Raw genomic sequence first — 24,384 nt, 5'->3', positions numbered from 1 at the left:
AGCACGTCCAGCAGCACAGGTAAGTCCCACCCCAGGATAGCAGCAACAGGTAACCTTTCCACCACCCCGACCGTCAGCAGGTAAGGTTGCTCATCCACCACCACCGTCACCTCAGCTGTGGGGTAGGAATGGCTGTCCCCGTGCACACACAAAATGTCTTCCTGTCTGCTATAATCCACCACGCCCGTTGGCACCAACTCCCTTCGGACCAGCGTCAGGAAGCTCCCCGAGTCAACCAGAGCAGTCACAGACTCACCATTAATGGTAACGTCCTTAAAACGCTGTTGCCCTCCCCCAGCACTTGCAACCTCAGCCCGAGGAGTGTAGCATGCCCCGCTAAGCTTAGCTTTTCTGATGGGGCACAACGAAGCCTTGTGCCCTGCTTGCTGGCAGTAGAAACAGATGAACTCCTTACCGGGGCTGCGCTGGCGAGGTGTGGGCCGGGATTCTCCAGGCGGATGCTGGCTGGCTCTGGCTGCTGGTCTGGGCTGCGACGAAACCTGGCGACTGGGACCACCGTGATAAGCAGGCGGGCCTCCCCTCCGTGCGTTGAGGTACTGCAGCGCTAGCTTGCCTGCAGCTAACCCATCCGTTGGCTTGTGCTCCTTCACCCAGGTGCGGATGTCTGTTGGGAAGACTCGCAGCAGCTGCTCCAAGATGACCTGCTCACCGATCTGCTCCTTGGTATGCTGCTCTGGCCGAATCCATCGACGGTAGAGACCCTTTAAGCGGTGGTAAGTTTCTGTTGGGTTCTCTCCCGGTGGAACTGCCATGGCCCGGAACTGCTGGCGATACGTCTCCGGTGAGACGTCAAACTTGGTCAGGAGTGCCGCCTTCAGGTCCGGGTATGAATGAGCCCTCTCCTCGTCCATAGCGGTGTACGCCTCTAGCGCCTTCCCAGTGAGTAGCTGCACCAGGCGACACGCCCACTCACCATCTGGCCAACCACACGTTCTGGCAATCCGCTCGAAGCGAAGCAGGTAATTTCCAATGTCCTCCCCAGCCAGGTACTGGGGAATCTTGGGGTCACCAAAGGGTCTGCTCTCCGGCCTCGGAGGTTCTGTCCCACTGCTCACCCCAAACCTTGCCGCCCTTAAGGGTGAACTGCGGCGCGGTGCAGCAGGTGTAGGTAAGTCCATTCTAAGGCTCATCAGCGACCTCTCAGATGGTGATAGGGACCCAGGTGCAGGGACAGGTGCTACCGGCCTCGGCCCTGCCACTGCCTGATCCAGTTGCGGGGCTGGCCACGAAGCCTGGAGTCCCCTGAGCTCTGCCAGGAACCCCTCCTCTCTTCTCTGCTGTCCCTCCAGGAAGGTCCTCATGACCGCCACCAGCTCCTCTCCTGGACTTGGAGCTCCAGGGCCGGCCTGCCGGACTGGGGCCGCCGCACCCCCTTCGTCCTCCTCGGCTGTGGACCAGGCTCCCTCCTCGCCATCTTTGTCCTGCACTGGTTCCTCCTTTTGTGAGCGCAACCCAGTACCCGTCTTCCTGTGTACCGGATGCGCCCTCGTCGACTGGCCATCCCACTTCTGACACCAAATGTCGGGGTTCGATACTTTGAAACGCTGGTTTGGAAAGATGATGGCCCAGTCGGCAAACTTTAGTTTGGTGATTTTCTTTTTATTACACCAAAAACCCAAAGACAAAAATACCCACAGGTGGCAAAGCAACAAAAAAAACGCAGGAATATTTACAATATGACAGAGTAAAAAAAATATTTACAAGGAACAGGCAGCAACTGTTATCCACATGCCACTCAGCCGAATCCTTCCTTCAAGTGAGCCGAGCTCTCTTTAAAAACCCCCTTGGCCCCTCCCCCGGGCAAACCAATTAACAAAACACGGGTTAAGAAACATAAACTGGGAAACAAAGCACAAAACTAACAGAACCCCTTTAAATATAACCCCAGTACTGTGGCACTAATAACCCCTCATATGGCTGTGCCACTTTTCCCACAGAACACATACATTAACAATATTTCAAAACAATTAACACACATAGTTTAGTCCATGGTCGCCTGACCCATGGAAGCACGCCACAGTGCGCTACTTATGACGTGGCCCGGAACTGCCTCGGTTCGGCCCGTGAACCCGAGACAGACCTCCGCAGCAACAGCAGGTGAGCATGTGTGTAGGTGTGTGTGTGTGTGTGTGTGTACGTGTCGCGTAGGCGCCGAGTGTGCACCCTCGACAACCCACGGAGGGGAGAACAGAGTTCAGGGTAAAAAGTTTATGTCACTGCTGGACCGCGACATGCGGCCGGCGGGGAAACAGGTGATAAGGAGCTTGGCTCTGCCGGAACAATGAGGCGCCCCACCGGCACTCTCTGAGAGAGAGAGCGCGCCGGTCAGGAAATGACGGGCGTTCAACAGCGCTCCGCCACACAAATTCAACCAGTTCAGGCTAGAAAACCTGTTTGAAAGACCTTTTTTCAGTGAAATGCAGCTTAGGCGACTGTACAGTGCAAAAACAGGCTCCTCTTGCTCTGAAACGCTCATTTTTCACATAAGCCACTTTTCACCCTTAATGAATTAAATTCCAGGTAAAAACTCCTTTGCCATGAAGAAGATCCAAATTCAACCAGTTCAGGATAGAAAACCTGTTTGAAAGACCTTTTTTCAGTGAAATGCAGCTTAGGCTACTGTACAGCGCAAAAACAGGCTCCTCTCGCTCTGAAACGTCTATTTTTGACTTAAGCCAGTTTTCACCCTTAATGAATTAAATTCCAGGTAAAAACTCCTTTGCCATGAAGAAGATCCAAATTCAACCAGTTCAGGCTAGAAAACCTGTTTGAAAGACCTTTTTTCAGTGAAATGCAGCTTAGTGCAAAAACAGGCTCCTCTCGCTCTGAAACGCTCATTTTTGACATAAGCCACTTTTCAGTCTTAATGAATTAAATTCCAGGTAAAAACTCCTTTGCCATGAAGAAGATCCAAATTCAACCAGTTCAGGCTAGAAAACCTGTTTGAAAGACCTTTTTTCAGTGAAATGCAGCTTAGGCTACTGTACAGTGCAGAAACAGGCTCCTCTCGCTCTGAAATGCTCATTTTTGACATAAGCCAGTTTTCACCCTTAATGAATTAAATTCCAGGTAAAAACTCCTTTGCCATGAAGAAGATCCAAATTCAACCAGTTCAGGCTAGAAAACTTGTTTGAAAGACCTTTTTTCAGTGAAATGCAGCTTAGGCTACTGTACAGTGCAGAAACAGGCTCCTCTCGCTCTGAAATGCTCATTTTTGACATAAGCCAGTTTTCACCCTTAATGAATTAAATTCCAGGTAAAAACTCCTTTGCCATGAAGAAGATCCAAATTCAACCAGTTCAGGCTAGAAAACCTGTTTGAAAGACCTTTTTTAAGTGAAATGCAGTTTAGTGCAAAAACAGGCTCCTCTCGCTCTGAAACGCTCATTTTTCACATAAGCCACTTTTCAGCCTTAGGCGACTGTACAGTGCAAAAACAGGCTCCTATCGCTCTGAAACGCTCATTTTTCACATAAGCCACTTTTCAGCGCAAAAACAGGCTCCTCTCGCTCTGAAACGCTCATTTTTGACATAAGCCACTTTTCAGTCTTAATGAATTAAATTCCAGGTAAAAACTCCTTTGCCATGAAGAAGATCCAAATTCAACCAGTTCAGGCTAGAAAACCTGTTTGAAAGACCTTTTTTCAGTGAAATGCAGCTTAGGCTACTGTACAGTGCAGAAACAGGCTCCTCTCGCTCTGAAATGCTCATTTTTGACATAAGCCAGTTTTCACCCTTAATGAATTAAATTCCAGGTAAAAACTCCTTTGCCATGAAGAAGATCCAAATTCAACCAGTTCAGGCTAGAAAACTTGTTTGAAAGACCTTTTTTCAGTGAAATGCAGCTTAGGCTACTGTACAGTGCAGAAACAGGCTCCTCTCGCTCTGAAATGCTCATTTTTGACATAAGCCAGTTTTCACCCTTAATGAATTAAATTCCAGGTAAAAACTCCTTTGCCATGAAGAAGATCCAAATTCAACCAGTTCAGGCTAGAAAACCTGTTTGAAAGACCTTTTTTCAGTGAAATGCAGCTTAGGCTACTGTACAGTGCAGAAACAGGCTCCTCTCGCTCTGAAATGCTCATTTTTGACATAAGCCAGTTTTCACCCTTAATGAATTAAATTCCAGGTAAAAACTCCTTTGCCATGAAGAAGATCCAAATTCAACCAGTTCAGGCTAGAAAACTTGTTTGAAAGACCTTTTTTCAGTGAAATGCAGCTTAGGCTACTGTACAGTGCAGAAACAGGCTCCTCTCGCTCTGAAATGCTCATTTTTGACATAAGCCAGTTTTCACCCTTAATGAATTAAATTCCAGGTAAAAACTCCTTTGCCATGAAGAAGATCCAAATTCAACCAGTTCAGGCTAGAAAACCTGTTTGAAAGACCTTTTTTAAGTGAAATGCAGTTTAGTGCAAAAACAGGCTCCTCTCGCTCTGAAACGCTCATTTTTCACATAAGCCACTTTTCAGCCTTAGGCGACTGTACAGTGCAAAAACAGGCTCCTATCGCTCTGAAACGCTCATTTTTCACATAAGCCACTTTTCAGCGCAAAAACAGGCTCCTCTCGCTCTGAAACGCTCATTTTTGACATAAGCCACTTTTCAGTCTTAATGAATTAAATTCCAGGTAAAAACTCCTTTGCCATGAAGAAGATCCAAATTCAACCAGTTCAGGCTAGAAAACCTGTTTGAAAGACCTTTTTTCAGTGAAATGCAGCTTAGGCTACTGTACAGTGCAGAAACAGGCTCCTCTCGCTCTGAAATGCTCATTTTTGACATAAGCCAGTTTTCACCCTTAATGAATTAAATTCCAGGTAAAAACTCCTTTGCCATGAAGAAGATCCAAATTCAACCAGTTCAGGCTAGAAAACTTGTTTGAAAGACCTTTTTTCAGTGAAATGCAGCTTAGGCTACTGTACAGTGCAGAAACAGGCTCCTCTCGCTCTGAAATGCTCATTTTTGACATAAGCCAGTTTTCACCCTTAATGAATTAAATTCCAGGTAAAAACTCCTTTGCCATGAAGAAGATCCAAATTCAACCAGTTCAGGCTAGAAAACCTGTTTGAAAGACCTTTTTTAAGTGAAATGCAGTTTAGTGCAAAAACAGGCTCCTCTCGCTCTGAAACGCTCATTTTTCACATAAGCCACTTTTCAGCCTTAGGCGACTGTACAGTGCAAAAACAGGCTCCTCTCGCTCTGAAACGCTCATTTTTCACATAAGCCACTTTTCAGCCTTAATGAATGAAATTCCAGGTAAAAACTCCTTTGCCATGAAGAAGATCCAAATTCAACCAGTTCAGGCTAGAAAACCTGTTTGAAAGACCGTTTTTCAGTGAAATGCAGCTTAGTGCAAAAACAGGCTCCTCTCGCTCTGAAACGCTCATTTTTGACATAAGCCACTTTTCAGTCTTAATGAATTTAATTCCAGGTAAAAACTCCTTTGCCATGAAGAAGATCCAAATTCAACCAGTTCAGGCTAGAAAACTTGTTTGAAAGACCTTTTTTCAGTGAAATGCAGCTTAGGCTACTGTACAGTGCAGAAACAGGCTCCTCTCGCTCTGAAATGCTCATTTTTGACATAAGTCAGTTTTCACCCTTAATCTATTAAATTCCAGGTAAAAACTCCTTTGCCATGAAGAAGATCCAAATTCAACCTGTTCAGGCTAGAAAACTTCTTTGAAAGACCTTTTTTCAGTGAAATGCAGCTTAGACAAAAATAGGCTCCTCTCGCTCTGAAAGGCTCATTTTTGACATAAGCCAGTTTTCACCCTTAATGAATTCAATTCCAGGTAAAAACTCCTTTGCCATGAAGAAGATCCAAATTCAACCAGTTCAGGATAGAAAACTTGTTTGAAAGACCTTTTTTCAGTGAAATGCAGCTTAGGCTACTGTACAGTGCAGAAACAGGCTCCTCTCGCTCTGAAATGCTCATTTTTGACATAAGCCAGTTTTCACCCTTAATGAATTAAATTCCAGGTAAAAACTTGTTTGCTATGAAGACAAGGGCGCAATTTCCACTGGGGACAGGGGGGACATGTCCGCCCCACTTTTCAAAATCATGTTTTTGTCCCCCCCACTTTTTACACTTTGAAAACTAACAGTAGGCACAGGCTGTAATTGCAAAACAACAAGAAACCCTGCGTAAACTGACCGCTCGGAAGCCCCCCTCACACTACGTGCTCAATCAAAGACACAGACAGGACGCGGCACAGCAGCAAAAAGATGAAAAGGAGCCGACAGCTCAACTTAAAGTCCTTATTTGGAACGGGACTAAAAAGGAAGAAAGAAAATGTGGGTTGATTAGTCATTACTGGTATTTCTAACTTTACTCTATACACTATTGTAGCTAACGTTAGCTAACTAATATGTTAAACCAGGCGCTTAGCCATCTCTGTTTAAAACGTGTATGCAGCGCACTGATCACACAAGGAAGAGAGGAGGTGAAAAGAGACAACAACACCGTTACCTGTTGTATACTGGCCTCAGGCTGTACGATCGCTAAAACGCTGACGACCAGTGAGTAACGAGTTTGAAAGTAGCCTCTAACTTAATCAATCAATCAATCAATCACATTTTATTTGTATAGCACTTTACAATAGCCAGACGGTACCCAAAGTGCTTTACATCAAAACAATAAAATAATACATAAAAGCAATACATAAAAAACACAGGAAAGTGCTACAGTGCTGCAAGAAAACACAAGAAAGTACTACTAGTGCTGCAGGGTGTTAAAGGCCCTCCAAAAGTGCATTAAGTAAAAAACAGGCAAAATAAGTACACCTAAGAGCAGGACTACCCTAGTCAGAGTTAAATGCCAATCTAAAAAAGTGTGTCTTCAGCTTCGATTTAAAAAGGCTGAGGTCAGTAGTGGTGCGAATGTCAGGGGGCAGTCTGTTCCACAGCCTGGGAGCTGTGACAGCAAAAGAACGATCGCCCCACTGTTTAAGTCTTGACCTTGGTACCTCTAACAGGAGCTGGCCGGAAGAACGGAGGGCCCTGCCATGATCGCGGACAGTTAAAATCTCTGACAGGTAGGAGGGAGCCAGGCCATTAATGGAGTAAAAAACAAACAATAAAAGTTTAAAATCAATTCTAAAACGAACTGGAAGCCAGTGGAGTGACGACAGCACAGGGGTAATGTGTTCACACCTGGACGTGCCTGTTAAAAATCGGGCAGCAGCGTTCTGAACAAGTTGGAGACGCGAGATTAAAGACTGGCTTCATGAACGCAGCTCAAACCAACCCGGTGCCTCAGCAGGATGACCAAGCCTTGATAAATACACCGGATCCGCGCATCCTCATGCATTTCAGCCGGGTCGCTACCGGAGCTAAATTTAAAAAATAAATAAAAATAAAAATAAAAGCGCTCCTTGCGGTGGAGCTGAGAACAGCGGAGTTTCCTCTACTACAGCTGAACAGCTGACATGTGGTCAAGACGTACAGACCTGTCACAGTCTCACGGTGCATTTCATAATTATAAACTTCAACCTCAGAGCTCTCTGTCCTCAGACTGTCCTCACCTGTCCTGAACATCACACAGGGACAACATGGAGCCATGGAGCTGCTTGTGTGATTGGTTACTGAGTTGAGTTGATTTGTGTCTGACTGTCAGTCTGTGACCAACACTGTCTATGGTGCTGAAAGCTCAAGCAGGTTGATGTCTGGCTGAGTCAGTAGCTACCATGTCTTTGGTACAACACAAACATTAAATGGACACAGACAGTCTACAATTAACATGGTAGCTACATGGCTTAGACATGGTAGCCACTGACTCAGACAGTGACCTGTGTGTGTGTGTGTGTCAGAGGGGGTGATCTGTGGCATTGTCTTCTGCAGAAATATTTAGTGTGACTAGCATGTTTAAATAATGGAATAAATGCAATGTTTAAATAACTATCACAAGGGCCCATCGAGAATGCTCCTCCCTCTCTGTGCTGAGACCCACGCTCCGCCACTGGCAGTATGGCTAATGACAAAATAGTAGGCTAGGGTTAAATAGAAATGGCATGATTTAAGCTCTACGCAGGCAGAAATCGACCGCACTGTGGTGTAGTGAAGAATGAAAACCAACTTGTAAGCTCAAGGGACTTTACTCAACATCTTCAGCAGGAAGTACAGCTTCATAACAACAGCTCCTTCTTCTTCTCTTCACCTACATACATAGTCCTGTCTTATTCAGTGGTGCCATCTAGTGACACTCCAACGTAACAGCGTTACAGAACACAACACGCGCTATGCGTACACAAATTTGCCGTTCCTACTTGTGTCCCCCCCACTTCTGAAACTAAAGTTTCGCCCATGGTTAAGTATATTTCTCCAGGAAAGTTTCTTCTGCCTCTCAAGTTTATAATTACAGTTTATAATTCAAGAGAAGGTCCGAACAGTCTGATGACATTATTTTGCATATGAATTAGCCATGTGCTTCTGTTCCTTCGCAGACCATGTCAATAACACCCGAAGACATAGTGTAGTCGGATTCTCTGAGCACCGCAGACAGTTCAGTCCTTTTGAATTCTCATTCACATCTTTCTTTGACCTCATGACGCTTTCCAACAAGGTCAAGGTGTGGTTTGGTAAACACTAGGAGGTCATTTTTGACTATGCGCGTTCCTCCCAAAACGGCGCTGACGTCCCCTGCAGAGTTTAATCTTGACATTTTCAATACGTCTTTGTATAAAATCACAATCGAGTAAGTCGACATTAAAAAAAAAAGCGTTGAGCATGGAAATGTAATTTGTTACATACTGGTTGAAATAAAATCCATGGTGACTACAGCTGTGGCTAGTGGTTGTGGCTAACCTTGCATGCCACCATATGCACAAAGGATTGTGCCATGAGAACAGCTCATGGCAGTCTATCACAGATGTTAATCATTAAAATCTGAATCACTTTCACTGTTTGTTTCAATCTCGTAATTTATGTATTTTGTAACTTTACAATCGACCTAATACGGCTTGGCTTTATTCGCGGACTTCATGCTACGAGGATACAATAGACGATAGTAATTAAGGTTTCAAACATTTAGTAAATGGGGTAATTTGAATGTCGACAAGATAACATGCAAAAATTAATTTAAAAAAAATAGTATCGCAAACATACCTCCAGTCCTCAGTCAACTTCTCTGCACGATCCGCTTCTCCGATTGCATTCACAGGCAGTGGGAAACTTCACTACTGTTATGGCCTCAAATTGAAAGGAAACTTTTATCAAATGTTTCAATGCAAAAATACTACAGATTGAGGTAATTACTCCCATATTAAATAATTACTTCAAATATAGTTTTAAGCAGAGTGAATACTACGAAAACTGCCTATTAAAAATGAAATAATCTTAATATTCTCAGTCATGCAAGCCATGGGATGGTTTTGATTAGTAAAAATGAGTTAAAATATTTTTTTATCTTCAAATAATTTCAAATCATAAAGGGATTAAGAAGTTAAACATGTATTAATAATCATTATTTATTCAGTTCCAGGAAATCAGTAATTCCTGCCTGCCTTGAATGCAGCAGTGTTTTTGGAGGGAGTTTGGAGGTGCAGGTGCATTGAAAGCTCCCCTCCCCCACCCTGACTTGCACCTGACCTGACTGTGAACTTTCAGAGGAGCATGTAGTATGGCACTTATTCAATCTGAGATACCGAGCAGCACAAGTCTGAACTTTTTAAATGCTGTTTATCTTTAATAGGGATTTTCACATATTTTATACCAGATATGTATATTTAAATTACTATTGAAAATAAAATAAAAAATACAATTAGAATTTTTCTTTTCTATTAAATTTTGTAACTTGTAAGAAATGACTTATAATGGAAGGCTGAATATTGAGACAATATTTAGGAAAGACTGATATTTTAGCTCTGGCAGCTCATTGTAGTGACACTGAAGGTCAGTTTCTAAGCCTGTTGAGTGGCATCCTATGGTGGCATCCCCTCCCCCACCCTGAGTCCTCTCTTAACAGCCTTAGCTTTGAAGTCTGTCTTCTCCCTCTCACTAGAGAGATTTCTGATGCTGCTCGGGAAATTGCCTCCATACAGAATTGGGGGAGCATACGTCAGTCCGACCACCCAAAAGTCCGACTACCCATTAATCCGAGTTACTTTACAGTGTTAGGGTTAGGCTAAGGCAAATGTAATCAAATAATGCCCTATTTGCATATTTAAATATATATTCATGGAAACCTCCAATACAAAGGATGTTCTTATTCATGTCAGTGATCAACCTGTGAAGTTTCATGGATATATCTCTTAGTTTAAATTTTTGCCCTATTCACCTCAATTATACTGGGGCTAATATTGTGGTGGCCATATTGGATTTCCAGCAAAAAATTAACTTGCTTGTCCATATAGGTTGTAATCCTACTGGGTCATAGATATTTTTCTGGTGGCCAACCTTTTATAACATTGCAAATGCAGCACCCCGGGTGGATCATCTTATTTGTCCTCCAACATGTCAATCATTCTGAGGAAATGCTCACGTCACGCTGTCATGCATGCTCTTTCCTGGCTCGTTTCCACTAGCTGCACGTGCACTTTGATTATTTATGTGTCCCATGAAATGTCTGCGAGGACTTTTACCCCAGTTGGTGTGACAGTGGAGCATTACCGGCGGCCCGGTGGATGGTGCAGCGGGGGCTCCACCGGCCGGGACCGCACAGTAAAGCCGGGGGCATGGAGGGGGTGAAAGGGGAGGCTATACAGTAGGATATACAGTAACATGTTTTAATAAAAGTATTTTAAACATGCACAGAACAGTAACACTCTTGCATAAAAGGTATGCCCCAGTGGTCAGCATAATCCGACTCGAAGCAGACTGGTGCATTTGTGTGCAGATTAAGAGGAATAACAGAGTTTGTCATCCTGAATGTGTACAGAGTGTTTTGAATAGGAAAGCTAAGTAGCTTTAGAAAGCTCTAATCATTATGGGACAAAAATATTTTTGTATGACACTTACAAGTGAGCAACATAAAAATCTGGCTAAATCCCTTCAATCCTGTTTTTTCACCTTTAATACCCCCTGTCTCTTTGGCTGCCATGCAGCCCCCTTTCACCTTAGAGACCCCAAAATTTGCATGGAGGTTGTCTTGGGGCCCCTACACAAGAATACGAAAGCAAAATATAAGTCATTTAGAAAAAAGGTCCTTTTCAAAAACCCAAGGGTGTTACACCCTCTGACATACTGACAAATTTATAGCATTTTTTTTATAGAGGTCGTGGAAGTCTGAGCTTTTGATATGTTGTTCTGTAGCCCCAGATGAGTAGATAAGCATTGGTTTGGCTTTGATTAAACATCTACTTTTTGGTAGGCGGGCCTTCAAACTTTCACATTTTTAAACCAAATGAGGCTCACCATTCCAACAAACTGAATGACTTGAAACTTGTTATCTATTCCAAAAGCTCACAACTGCTGGCCACTAGGAAAACGAAGAACGCTCCAATTATGGGACCAAAATGTTCTTGTATTACAATTTTAGCTGAGCAACATACTCAAATCGTATTCATTTAGAATAAAGTTTTGATATTTTTGTTAAACAGTTTTACATGTCTTTTTTGGCCTTAAATGGCCCCCTTTGACCCTAGAGACCCTAAATTTTGCACGGTGGTTGACCCCCCAATACAAGTGTGCCTAAGGATTTTTCATATTGCAGGTTATACTGGTTTACAAAATAAATGTAATGTGTGAAAAATACCATTTGAAAAGTTGAGTGAGGATTTGAAATGTTTTTTCAAGACACAAGAGCACAAATTTAACCGAAAAAGTGAGCACAGCGCCTAAAAACTCTCTCTGTCTCTCTCTTTTTTTTTTTCCAACATCGCGTCATATTACGTCACAAGAGGGAGTTGTATGCTAGCAGCTGCCATAGCTTAGTGTGGGAGCAGATGGCTATTTGTCAGAGCGGTCGTCTTATCGTGAGTCAGTGTGTTTACAGCAGGTTTGGATTGCGTTATCATGGACATGGTAAATTATTCAGTTTGTGGTGGTTTCACAAACTCCAGCCTGTCACGACATCGAGTCCACCGGTCCACCAGAAAAAAAACGGTGCTATCTTCCGTGCCTGGGTGCGTGTTGTGCAGCTGAAGAGACGGGGCTTGACCTCTGCGTCAGCTACGAAAAACTCGGTTGTGTGTCGCTCAGTTTAAACCAGAGGGTTATCACTCCAGCGATCTGATGGAGTTCAACTGGGATTCCGAAGCAAGAACTGTGCGACCCCCCGCCCCCCTCTCCCCTCCAACCCCCGGTGCGGTGCGGTGCCTTCGGTGCCGACAGCCTCATCCGGACCGCTGTCTGTCAGCAGCTGCTGGTGCTGCCGCCCCGGCAGGAGACAGTAACGGATCAGACAGAGACTCAGCTGAACGTGAACAGCCACTTGTAAGTCTTGTTTTATAACATTTGCGTGAGCTAGAGTGGGTGACATCATCGCTAGAGTGGAGAGCAGCTGCAAAAACTTGAGAAAAAACTCTCTTCATCTTGATTTGGGTCCCACAGCTTTTACTTCACATAGACAATATATACATAGAAATGTAGGAAATCTTGTTGGCTTTCAGGTGATGTTCTTATTTCAGATGTAGGACTTAAACTTTTGGCTGTAGAAGCCCTCGAGCGACAAGCACTCCAGCAACTCCCCCATAAGCTGCAGTGTTAACTTTGAGCCTAAATTTCTGGAGTGGAGCAGACGGTACCGGTTTTGTCTCTCGCTCTGGCTCCCTCATTTTTCACTTTACAGAAATAAAAAAGACATCACATGGTTCAGCAATGTCTCCTGTTACTCACTGTATACATATTTTGGCCATAACCATTACACTTTTTTCTAAACCTGCAGGAGTTTGGGAGGTGTTTTCCCATTCATTCTTATGGGGACATTTTCAACTTTGGTTCTGCTATTGCTCCAGCATATGCAGCTACAGAAACTGTTTGGCTGTCAAACTGTTCAGCTTTTTAAGCTCTTTCAGCCTATTACTTTTCAGCTTTTCAGCCTTTTCATCCTTTTCAAATATTCAGCTTCATGTTCAGCTAGAGAAACCATCCAATTATCAAAATGTTCAGCTTTTTAAGCTCTTTGAACCTATTACTTTTCCGCCTTTGACTTTTCAGCTTTTGAAAAAAGACAGCTTTTTCTGCAAATTCTTGACCATTCATTCTCATAGTTGTATGCATTTTTTATGCATTAGGCAAGTGTTTTCCAGCACATTCAGCAGATTTCCGAAATCACTTCAGCCGTCAGCATTCACGCTGTATTTTCGCAGGAAATACAATTTTTCGAGTTATATATGCTATCTATATGCATACAGGCGGTACAACTCCAACACTATCTGACCTCCATTTTTAACACACTTGAACACATTCTGTGACAGAGCTGTTGTATGGGATTGCAGGTTGGACAAGGGTATATGTAGTAAACCAACCATTGAATGTATTAAGTTACATATTTGTATAAAGATTGACCTCTTATTATCCTAGCTTTCCAGGCACAGCCCAAGATGTGTCATGGTGCAAATTAATAGGTAATTTTCTTTTTTCAGGGCTACTGACAAGTTCATTGTGTGCCAAAGCCAGCTTATGTCTCTATTTACTAACTGCTCAGCCTGTTGTGGAGAAACTGAAGTAAGTAACTCCAACGGAAAGAAACATTGAGACGCAGGAGGGAACTTGTGCAAAAATAAAGCAGGTAAGGGTCTTCTTGTGATTTCTGATGAAAAAGTATCATAACTTGTATTTCAGTTTGTATATCTTGTGTTATTTATGTACTGTAATCTTCTGCCTTTCACATATGTCTTTCATGTCTGTCAGCATTTTTGGCTCCTCATGGATTCTCTGAGAGTGCGAGAGTGCAGCACTGTCCTGTCCTCGTCTGCTGCGGCTCCCCTTTCCAGATCCCTCCAGAAGATCAACAAGGAGGAAGCTGTTGGCATATTCACTGCCAGCATTCATGATTTGATACAGGACATTGATAACTCTGAGGCTTTTCATACTCATAACACTGTTTTTTTTTTTTTTAAATGGGTCAGATGGTATATTTCTTTTGATTATTAATGGATAATAACCGTTTTTTACAATCTGGACCTTATTTCTAGCATAAAATACGATCATTTACTCACCCAGATAACTTTGGTGTCATTACAAGTCGTTCCAACGAAATTAGATCCAGCTGAGAGCCGCGTATATCTGTATAATGCAAGTACACAGGGCAGTGCAATGTAGCCTCTAAATAACACATTATCTGCCGCAAAATTCGTTAATTTCACCAATATTTTGTTATGATACGCTACTGCTATTCCCCTCTGAGTCCGGGGTTAGCTGTTGGTCTGTAGGTTGACCTACTAACCTCTGATCTGGATGATGTCATCTCCGACTGCGGCGCGCCTTGTTGCTATCGCTAATGCTACGGTTCGTTTCTGCGTGTGTCCGACTTGTCTGAACAAAATGAGCAGCTGGACGAAGTTCAGCTTCCTCTCCGCAACCTAGACTTACTAAAGCTCTGGCTAGTTGCACTAAAAATGGACCCGAATGCCGAAGCGGAATGATTATTATCAGAATGAGCCGGGCAGCGGTCGGAGATGATATCGTCCAGGTCAGAGGTCAGTAGGTCAACCTACAGACCCCGGGTGTTGATAACCGCTAACCCCCGGACTCAGAGGGGAATAGCACTAGCGTATCATAACAAAATATTGGTGAATGAAAGAGTTTCGCGGCAATTTTTTATTACTTACTAGTATTACTGTTTTTTTTAAAGAGAGTAATTATTGATAATGGCATTGACATACTGTCATCATATTCTCACACTTTTGATCTGTCTCCCTTCAGGGACCAAAGCTCCTCTCAACAGCAGCAGCAAGAAGCACCAGGTACCACAAGATCAAGGAGAGCCTTATGAACAAGAGTAGCAGAGGCTGTCAAAAGAGGTATCTGCATTCACTACTGACCAATGATGTAGGCATACTCAAGTGTTGGAACCAAGTGATAAAGTCACAATCTCTTTTTCAGTAATTCAGTAATGGATGGTAGTCATTTGTTTTACTCACCCATTACTTGTCCATTATACTCACACAAGGATACAGTAATAAGTCTGCATGAATAATAAAATGCATACTTTGGAACTGTGAGACAGTAGATACAGTAGATCATGGCCACATTCATGCCAACACCAGTAGAATTTTTTTTTTTACAATTGTGTGTTACTGACTATACATTTTTATCATTTTAACAGATCTGTGAAACAATCCTGGGCCATGCCAAAGACAGGTTCTCCTTCACCAGCTACCTTGTGAGTGCCGTGCTGCTAGAGGCAGAGCTGTTTGACCGGCATCTGAAAACATTCCCTGAAGAGGCTCTGAATACCACCATGAGGGCATACCCCATGCTACACAAGGAGAGGCTCAGGACTGAGCTTTCTCTCATCTACGAAAGTCCAGACTTCAGGGGCTCCTGCAGTGCACTGGCTCTGTACCAGGTTCTACAGAGCTACAACCTCCAGGAAACCTTCTCTGAGACTGTGGCGCTGTTGAACATCCTCATAATCACTCCAATGACAACAGCTGAAGCTGAGAGGTGTTTCTCCACCTTAAAGAGGTTCAAGACATTCCTGAGAAATACAATGGGACAGGAACGTCTGAATGCATTGGGCCTGCTTTCCATGGAGAGGGAACTTGTCAGGAACATGCCTGATTTCAATGAGAGGGTGATTGATCGCTTTGCTTGCTTGAAAGAGAGGCGAGCTAAATTCCAATACAAGTGATGAGTGAGTGTGTTCTTAAATGGTGAGTTGTGTTATGTTGTACTCTCCAAATGTTGAATTGTAAATAGTTGTATTGATTGCATATTGCCAGCCAAATATAAACTGAATATGTTCTGGAAAATTTTGATTAATTACAGTTTTGATGATAGTGTAATTTGATTTGATTATCGCTATGGCATCCATGATGGCTATAAATTGTAGACTGTGCTAAATGTGATTTCATGGGCAAACTATTAGATGACAATGTATCTGTTAATGTGTGTTTTATTGTGGAACCAAATTTATTGTATTTGAGACATTTAAATAGCCTAGCTATACCAAAAATACTGAATAGTATGAATATTTTATGTCTGGTGTTGCCATCTAGTGGTTGAACAGGAACACCAAATTAATCAATGAAATGTGACACTGTAAAGCTGGCTATCTGACTTTTATTTATTATTATTTTACCCATTGAATGGGTCACCTTAGCCATCATTGCAACTTTTGCCTAGTGGTGGTGAAACCGAAGCTTTCTGAAGCACTGAACCACTTTGACAAAGTTGCCTGGAAAATGATGCACTGCTTCGAAGCATTCGATACAGTCAAAATAGTGACATCTGCTGGCTGTTGAGGGGAAGAATTGACGTCATGACTTTCATGAGTCAGTTTTTAATAAACTGTATGTTCTCTCACCAAACTTGTGTCATAATGTTACTGTAGTCAATCTAAATATTCTATATATTCTGTCATTGGTAAGTAACAGTACTCCGACATGTATTAGATAATCAATACTAGTTTTTTTATTGCATGATACATGGTAGTAATCTGTACGATGTTGTGATGTAAGCATATCCATAGCTAATGCGTATACAGTAAGCTAAGCCACCAGTCTCTGACCAACTCTGCACTGACTGTCCTGACACCACAGCTCAATTTCTCTCTCCTCTGGCCATCAATTCTCCTCCTGGTGTCTCTCTGCTCTCTAATGTGCATAATGGACTCCTAGTTATACGGTTGTGGTCTGTCGTATTTGTAATTATACACATGTAAAGTTCCCTCGGGGTCAGAACCAGCACCACAATCCATTGTTTTCCTATTGTTCAAACCGACCGCTCTCCCTCTGCCTACGTCACTTCCGTTAAGGGTTTTTCGATGCGGAAGTAAAATTTTCTCCCAAAAACGGAAGTCTTATTTATAAATTTATATTTATAAATATAATTTTAAGAAAAACTTGTTCCTACATTATATTTCTAAGCATTGGTTTAAGGGGGGGGGTCTAACCTGCAATATGCTCTTTAAGTCTTTTAGAATGTGAAAATTTATAAAAATAAAGGGGTTTATTTGAAGACCTCACATGCACCAGGATGACCTTTCAAGTTTCTGAAGGTTGTATGGGCTGGGGACTTTACAAACTGCAGAGGCCATGTCAGGATTTCAGCCTTCTCGGACAAAGCTTTGATCATTTATTAAAGAAAAGGGACTGTCCTGCCTTTTTAAAATTCAAATGTGTTGGGGCGGTGTTTAGTTCAGTTGGTAGAGCACCCGCCCCATGTGTAGAGCAGGCGGCCCTGGTTCGAATCCCACATTCAGCGGCCCTATCCTGCCTGTCATTCCCCCTCTCTGCCTCCCATTTCCTGTCACTCTCTGAACTGTCCTATCAATTAAAGGCATAAAAGCCCCAAAAATATACTTAAAAAAAAAACAATTCAAATGTGTAAAACCTGTCTCTTTTTTTTTTAACCTTAAATAGTCCCCTTTGACCCTAGTCAAAGTCACTCTAGGGTCTAATAAACTCACACACAATTGGCCCATGTATCGCGTACCATCACATAAACGGTATCATCATTGCCAGACTTGGCCCACATCTGGTTAACATACTATTTGCCTTGTCAGAAATAGACAAGAAGTGCCGGCTTGATGCCAGATCTGGCCCAGACCTGTCTGCTACGTATCTGGGCCACATACAACTAACCACAAATGGCCCACATTTGGCATGCCATTACATAAACGGTGCCATCATTGCCAGACCTGGCCCACACCTGGCTAACATACTATTTACCAGGTCAGAAATAGGCCAGAAGTGCCGGCTTGATGCCAGATCTGGCCCAGACCTGTCTGCTACTGTACAGACCTGGGCCACATACACCTAACCACAATTGGCCCACATTTGGCATGCCATTTCATAAACGGTGCCATCACTGCCAGACCTGGCCCACATCTGGCTAACATACTATTGCCATGCCAGATGTAGGCCAGAGGTGCCGGCTTGATGCCGGATCTGGCCCTGACCCGCTTGCTATGTGGGGCTGGCATTTCTAACAAGAAAACGGCTTGAAAACAATCTCACTGCACACACCTCTGCTGTGTGTGTGACTGCGGGCACAGCGGGGTTGGTTGCACCATGAGACATGAGAGGGGGGGATTCAATTACATTTTATAAAGATTAAAACACTTTGTTTTATGCTCTAGTCGACTGCCTATACCCCCTATGCCAAGAGCCGGCCCTGCAACCTCCTCTAGGACAAGTATCCAACATTTTAAACTGCCTCATTAAAACAGGTAACACACAACTGAACACCTGCTAGGCTTGCTAGCACAATGTTTCCTTCTGGAAGCGTGGCAAAGCACATAAAAAATAGGGACCCGCCATTTCTGCTATTTTTTTCGACACGCACCCAAAATACAACTAAATGTTAGTATATTAACAATATATGAACATTCAAAACTTACAGTAAGTCCAGTGAGGCTGACTGTTGCCACGTAGGTCCAACTTTCTGCAGTCCTCCGTGCTGCCTGTCTTCGGTGCTCCCCCCCTTTTATTGCATTTTAGCATGTACAAGGCCTATTATTAAATTCCACCTATTTGAAATAATAGAAATAAGAAGACTTTACCATTCTTATATGTAGGCCTTAATTCTATTAACTTGTACTTAAGTTGTGTTTTTAATTTATGCTTACTTAATAAAGAAATATTTCAATTTAATCAAACATTATTAGTATAAATTACTCAAAAAGAAAGAACATGTTACACAAACTTGACATAATTAAGTTAGTAGAACTTTTTTAAAACTTTGAGTATGCAGTACTTAATCTATTTAATTAATTTGAACGTTCGGGTTTACAGTGTAGCATAAGCTGTATTTGACTGAAAAAAGGTCTTTCACTGAAGTTTCCTTGCCTGAACTGGTTGAATGTGGATCTATTTCATGACAAACAAGGTTTTACCTGATCTTTAATTCATTGAGGGTGAAAACTGGCTTATGTCAATTTTTAGCATTTCAGAACAATAGTAGCCAGTCCAGGCTAGGAAACTTGCTTGAGAAACCTTTTTGCAGTCAAATACAGCTTATGCTACTGTACAGTGCACAGAGCACACAGTACAAATACACATAACAAAGTAGAAATATACAGAAAACTGTAGAAATACACAGTGGAAATACACACCACACAGTATAAATATACAGTAGAATTACACATCACAGCAGAATAACTCCTCACAATAGAAATACTCAGTCGAAATACAGAGCAGACAATAGAAATGCACAGTAGAAATACTTATCACAGTAGAAATACACTGTAGAAATACAGAGCACACAGTAGAAATGCACAGTAGAAATACACATCACACAGTGGAAGTACACAGCACACAGTCGAAATACACTTTAGAAATACAGAGCAGACAATAAAAATACACAGCAGACATAAACATCACAGTAGAAATACACATCACAATATAAAAACACAGTGGAAATACAGAGCAGACACTAGAAATACACAGTAGAAATACACATCACAGTAGAAATACACAGCACACAGTGCAAATACACTAGAAATACCACACAGTCAAAATACACAGTAGAAATACACAGTAGAAATACACAGCACAGAGTCGAAATACACTTTAGAAATGAAGAGCAGACAATAGAAATACGCAGTAGAAATACACATCACAATAGAAATGCACAGTAGAAATACACAGCACACAGTCAAAATACACAGTAGAAATACACAGCACACAGTGCAAATACACTAGAAATACATAGCACACAGTTGAAATACACAGTAGAAATACAGAGCAGACAAGAGAAATACACAGTAGAAATACACAGCACACAGTAGAAATACAGAGCAGACAAGAGAAATACACAGTAGAAATACACAGCACACAGTAGGAATACACTAGAAATACATAGCAGACGGTAGAAATACATTGTAGAAATACACATCATAAAGTCCAAATACACTGTAGAAATACACAGTAGAAATACACATCACAGTGGAAATACACAGTAGAAATATAGATCACAGTAGAAATACACATCACAGTAGAAATACACAGCACACAGTACAAATACTATAGAAATACATAGCACACAGTCAATATACACAGTAGAAATACAGAGCAGACAATAGAAATACACAGTAGAAATACATATCACAATAGAAATACACAGTAGAAATACACAGCACAATAGAAATACACAGTAGAAATACAGAGCAGACAATAGAAATACACAGTAGAAATACACATCACAGTAGTAATGCAGAGCAGACAATAGAAATACACAGTGGAAATACACGTCACAGTAGAAATACACAGTAGAAATACACATCACACAGTACAAATACACTAGAAATACATAAGACACAGTCGAAATATACAGTGGAAATACACATCACAATAGAAATACACAGTAGAAATACACAGCAGACAATAGAAATACACAATGGAAATACACATCACAGTAGAAATACACATCACAATAGAAATACACAGTAGAAATACACATCACAGTAGAAATACACATCACAATAGAAATACACAGTAGAAATACACATCACTGTAGAAACACAGAAGAAATACACAGCACACACTGCAAATACACAAGAAATACATAGCACACAGTCAAAATACACAGTAGAAAAAAGGAGGAGACAATAGACATACACAGAGAAATAGAAATCACAGTAGAAATACACATCACAATAGAAATACACAGTAGAAATACACAGCACACAGTGCAAATACACTACAAATACATAGCACACAGTCAAAATACACAGTAGAAATACAGAGCAGACAAGAGAAATACACAGTAGAAATACACAGCACACAGTAGAAATACACAGTAGAAATACACAGCACACAGTAGAAATACACTAGAAATACATAGCAGACAGTAGAAATACATTGTAGAAATACACATCATAAAGTCCAAATACACTGTAGAAATACACATCACAGTGGAAATACACAGTAGAAATATAGATCACAGTAGAAATACACATCACAGTAGAAATACACAGCACACAGTACAAATACTATAGAAATACATACAGTAGGTACTACTTCAAAGTGGCCATTTCACTTGCGGGGAGCGAGATTCACGCAACGCGTGAAATGTCAGTGACAACTGTAGCCACTAGGTGGAAGCATAGTACTGAATTGCAGCTGAAACGATTTTGGGACAATTCCACATTTGACCACAATGTAGCTGCAATGGAGAGTGGTGCTGTTTTAGGCTACAGGTAGAGTGAATGGAGAGGGGGACTGCTAAACCGTATCATATTGATTCAGACTGATTGTTTCACAGCGGTGGGACACCTCAGTTATCTGGGTGACCTTGGATAATCACTTGTGCTTTCTTTGTTTTACAGTAGAGCTAAACTACATTAGTCGTTTTTTAAGGAACATTTGTTTACTGGTAAAATTGCCGACCTGAATTATTGTCCCAGTCCGCCCCCGTGAGCATATATCACGGCCTGACTGGATGTTGCTTAAATATAAGAATAGCCAATAAAAATATCTGATACCCTAAAGACATCTGAGGTTGTGATTTCGCTTGCTCGCTCGCTGCAGCCATGGCTAATAAGCGGAGGCAGAAACAATTACGCACAGCCTACAGAATTTTCTACGTCCATACAAGCATTTAAGAAATTATTCTTATCAGTTCCATAATTCAGGATTTTTACTCAACGAAAAAATTTATAAAGATCATCTTTTAGGTTGAAGACACGACAGCAGCACGTATGTCCAGACGCTGGTGTGTGTTATGACTGACGTATAGCTCCCCTGGTAGAGCAGCTCCCTCAGAAAGCAGAATCTGCCGCTAGTGTGAGTTCGAATCTCAGTTTAGGCTGTAACTTTAGTTAATGTGTTTTCTTTTCTCATCATCATCATCATTATGATCACATATAGCTCCAAGTTTGAGCAAATAAATGAGCAAATGAGCATTAATTCTCTGCCGGGCCGCGACACCAGCTTTCCTGCTTGTGTACATAAAATACATTAAATTCTGACACCACAACTGTAGCGTACCGAATATCAATAGATGATAACCAGAAAAAAAACGTTCTATTGATCTGATTCACCGGCTTCATGGACGTCGGAACTATTTGTGATTCTCGCGTGATTCACGCGAGAATCACGCGTGAACTCGGCCACAACGAAGTAGTACCTACTGTAGCACACAGTCAATATACACAGTAGAAATACAGAGCAGACAAGAGAAATACACAGTAGAAATACAGAGCCAACAATAGAAATAAACAGTAGAAATACATATCACAATAGAAATACACAGTAGAAATACACAGCACAGAGTTGAAATACACTTTAGAAATACAGAGCAGACAATAGAAATACACAGTAGAAATACACATCACAGTAGTAATACAGAGCAGACAATAGAAATACACAGTGGAAATACACGTCACAGTGGAAATACACGTCACAGTAGAAATACACATCACAATAGAAATACACAGTAGAAATGCACAGTAGAAATACACAGCACACAGTACAAATACACTAGAAATACATAAGACACAGTCGAAATATACAGTGGAAATACACATCACAATAGAAATACACAGTAGAAATACACAGCAGACAATAGAAATACACAGTGGAAATACACATCACAGTAGAAATACACATCACAATAGAAATACACAGTAGAAATACACATCACAATAGAAATACACAGTAGAAATACACATCACTGTAGAAACACACAGAAGAAATACACAGCACACACTGCAAATACACAAGAAATACATAGCACACAGTCAAAATACACAGTAGAAAAAAGGAGGAGACAATAGACATACACAGAGAAATAGAAATCACAGTAGAAATACACATCACGATAGAAATACACAGTAGAAATACACAGCACACAGTGCAAATACACTAGAAATACATAGCACACAGTCAAAATACACAGTAGAAATACAGAGCAGACAAGAGAAATACACAGTAGAAATACAGAGCAGACAAGAGAAATACACAGTAGAAATACACAGCACACAGTAGAAATACACAGTAGAAATACACAGCACACAGTAGTAATACAGAGCAGACAATAGACATACACAGTAGAAATGCACATCACAATAGAAATACACAGTAGAAATACACATCACAGTAGTAATACAGAGCAGACAATAGAAATACACAGTGGAAATACACGTCACAGTAGAAATACACATCACAATAGAAATACACAGTAGAAATGCACATCACAATAGAAATACACAGTAGAAACACACAGCACACAGTACAAATACACTAGAAATACATAGGACACAGTCGAAATATACAGTAGAAATACACATCACAATAGACATACACAGTAGAAATACACAGCAGACAGTAGAAATACACAGCAGACAATAGAAATACACAGTGGAAATACACATCACAGTAGGAATACACATCACAATAGAAATACACAATAGAAATACACAGTAGAAATACACATCACAGTAGAAATACACATCACAATAGAAATACACAGTAGAAATACACATCACTGTAGAAACACAGAAGAAATACACAGCACACAGTGCAAATACACAAGAAATACATAGCACACAGTCAAAATACACAGTAGAAAAAAGGAGGAGACAATAGATATACACAGAGAAATACAAATCACAGTAGAAATACACAGTAGAAATACACATCACAATAGAAATACACAGTAGAAATACACAGCAAACAGTAGAAATACACTAGAAATACATAGCACACAGTCGAAATACACAGTAGAAATACGCATCACAGTAGAAATACACAGTAGAAATACACAGCACACAGTACAAATGCACTAGAAATACACAGCACAGTCGAAATACACAGAGCAGACAAGAGAAATACACAGTAGAAATACAGAGCCAACAATAGAAATAAACAGTAGAAATACACAGTAGAAATACACAGCACAGAGTTGAAATACACTTTAGAAATACAGAGCAGATAATAGAAATATACAGTAGAAATACACATCACAGTAGTAATACAGAGCAGACAATAGAAATACACAGTGGAAATACACGTCACAGTAGAAATACACAGTAGAAATACACAGCACACAGTACAAATACACTAGAAATACATAGGACACAGTCGAAATATACAGTAGAAATACACATCACAATAGAAATACACAGTAGAAAAAAGGAGGAGACAATAGACATACACAGAGAAATACAAATCACAGTAGAAATACACATCACACAGTACAAATACACTAGAAATACATAGGACACAGTCGAAATATACAGTAGAAATACACATCACAATAGAAATACACAGTAGAAAAAAGGAGGAGACAATAGACATACACAGAGAAATACAAATCACAG

At 41.3% G+C, this 24,384-nt stretch overlaps 1 protein-coding gene across 4 annotated transcripts in view; it reads left to right on the top strand.

Annotated features, from left to right (window-relative positions):
- Window positions 1-16,368, top strand: part of LOC311253893 (uncharacterized protein) — a 28,908-nt gene extending 12,540 nt beyond the window's left edge. Inside the window, exons 1-4 of one of the 4 annotated variants that reach the window (XM_084384361.1) lie at window positions 11,046-12,386; window positions 13,538-13,683; window positions 13,806-14,860; window positions 15,223-16,368. In XM_084384361.1, coding sequence (XP_084240487.1) covers window positions 14,765-14,860; window positions 15,223-15,750 — 624 coding nt within the window. In that variant the 5' untranslated portion in view covers window positions 11,046-12,386; window positions 13,538-13,683; window positions 13,806-14,764 and the 3' untranslated portion in view covers window positions 15,751-16,368. Of the gene's footprint in view, window positions 1-11,026; window positions 12,387-13,537; window positions 14,918-15,222 lie in introns of those variants that run through there. The other 3 variants (XR_014622021.1, XM_084384359.1, XM_084384360.1) reach the window with 3 other exon arrangements.
- Window positions 16,369-24,384: the final 8,016 nt, after the last annotated feature.

Source organism: Pagrus pagrus, assembly GCF_965226575.1.
Source record: "Pagrus pagrus genome assembly, contig: HAP1_SCAFFOLD_62, whole genome shotgun sequence".
Taxonomy (NCBI): Eukaryota; Metazoa; Chordata; class Actinopteri; order Spariformes; family Sparidae; genus Pagrus; species Pagrus pagrus.
Note: the sequence above shows the minus strand (reverse complement) of the source record. Positions and strands in the feature narration are given on the sequence as shown.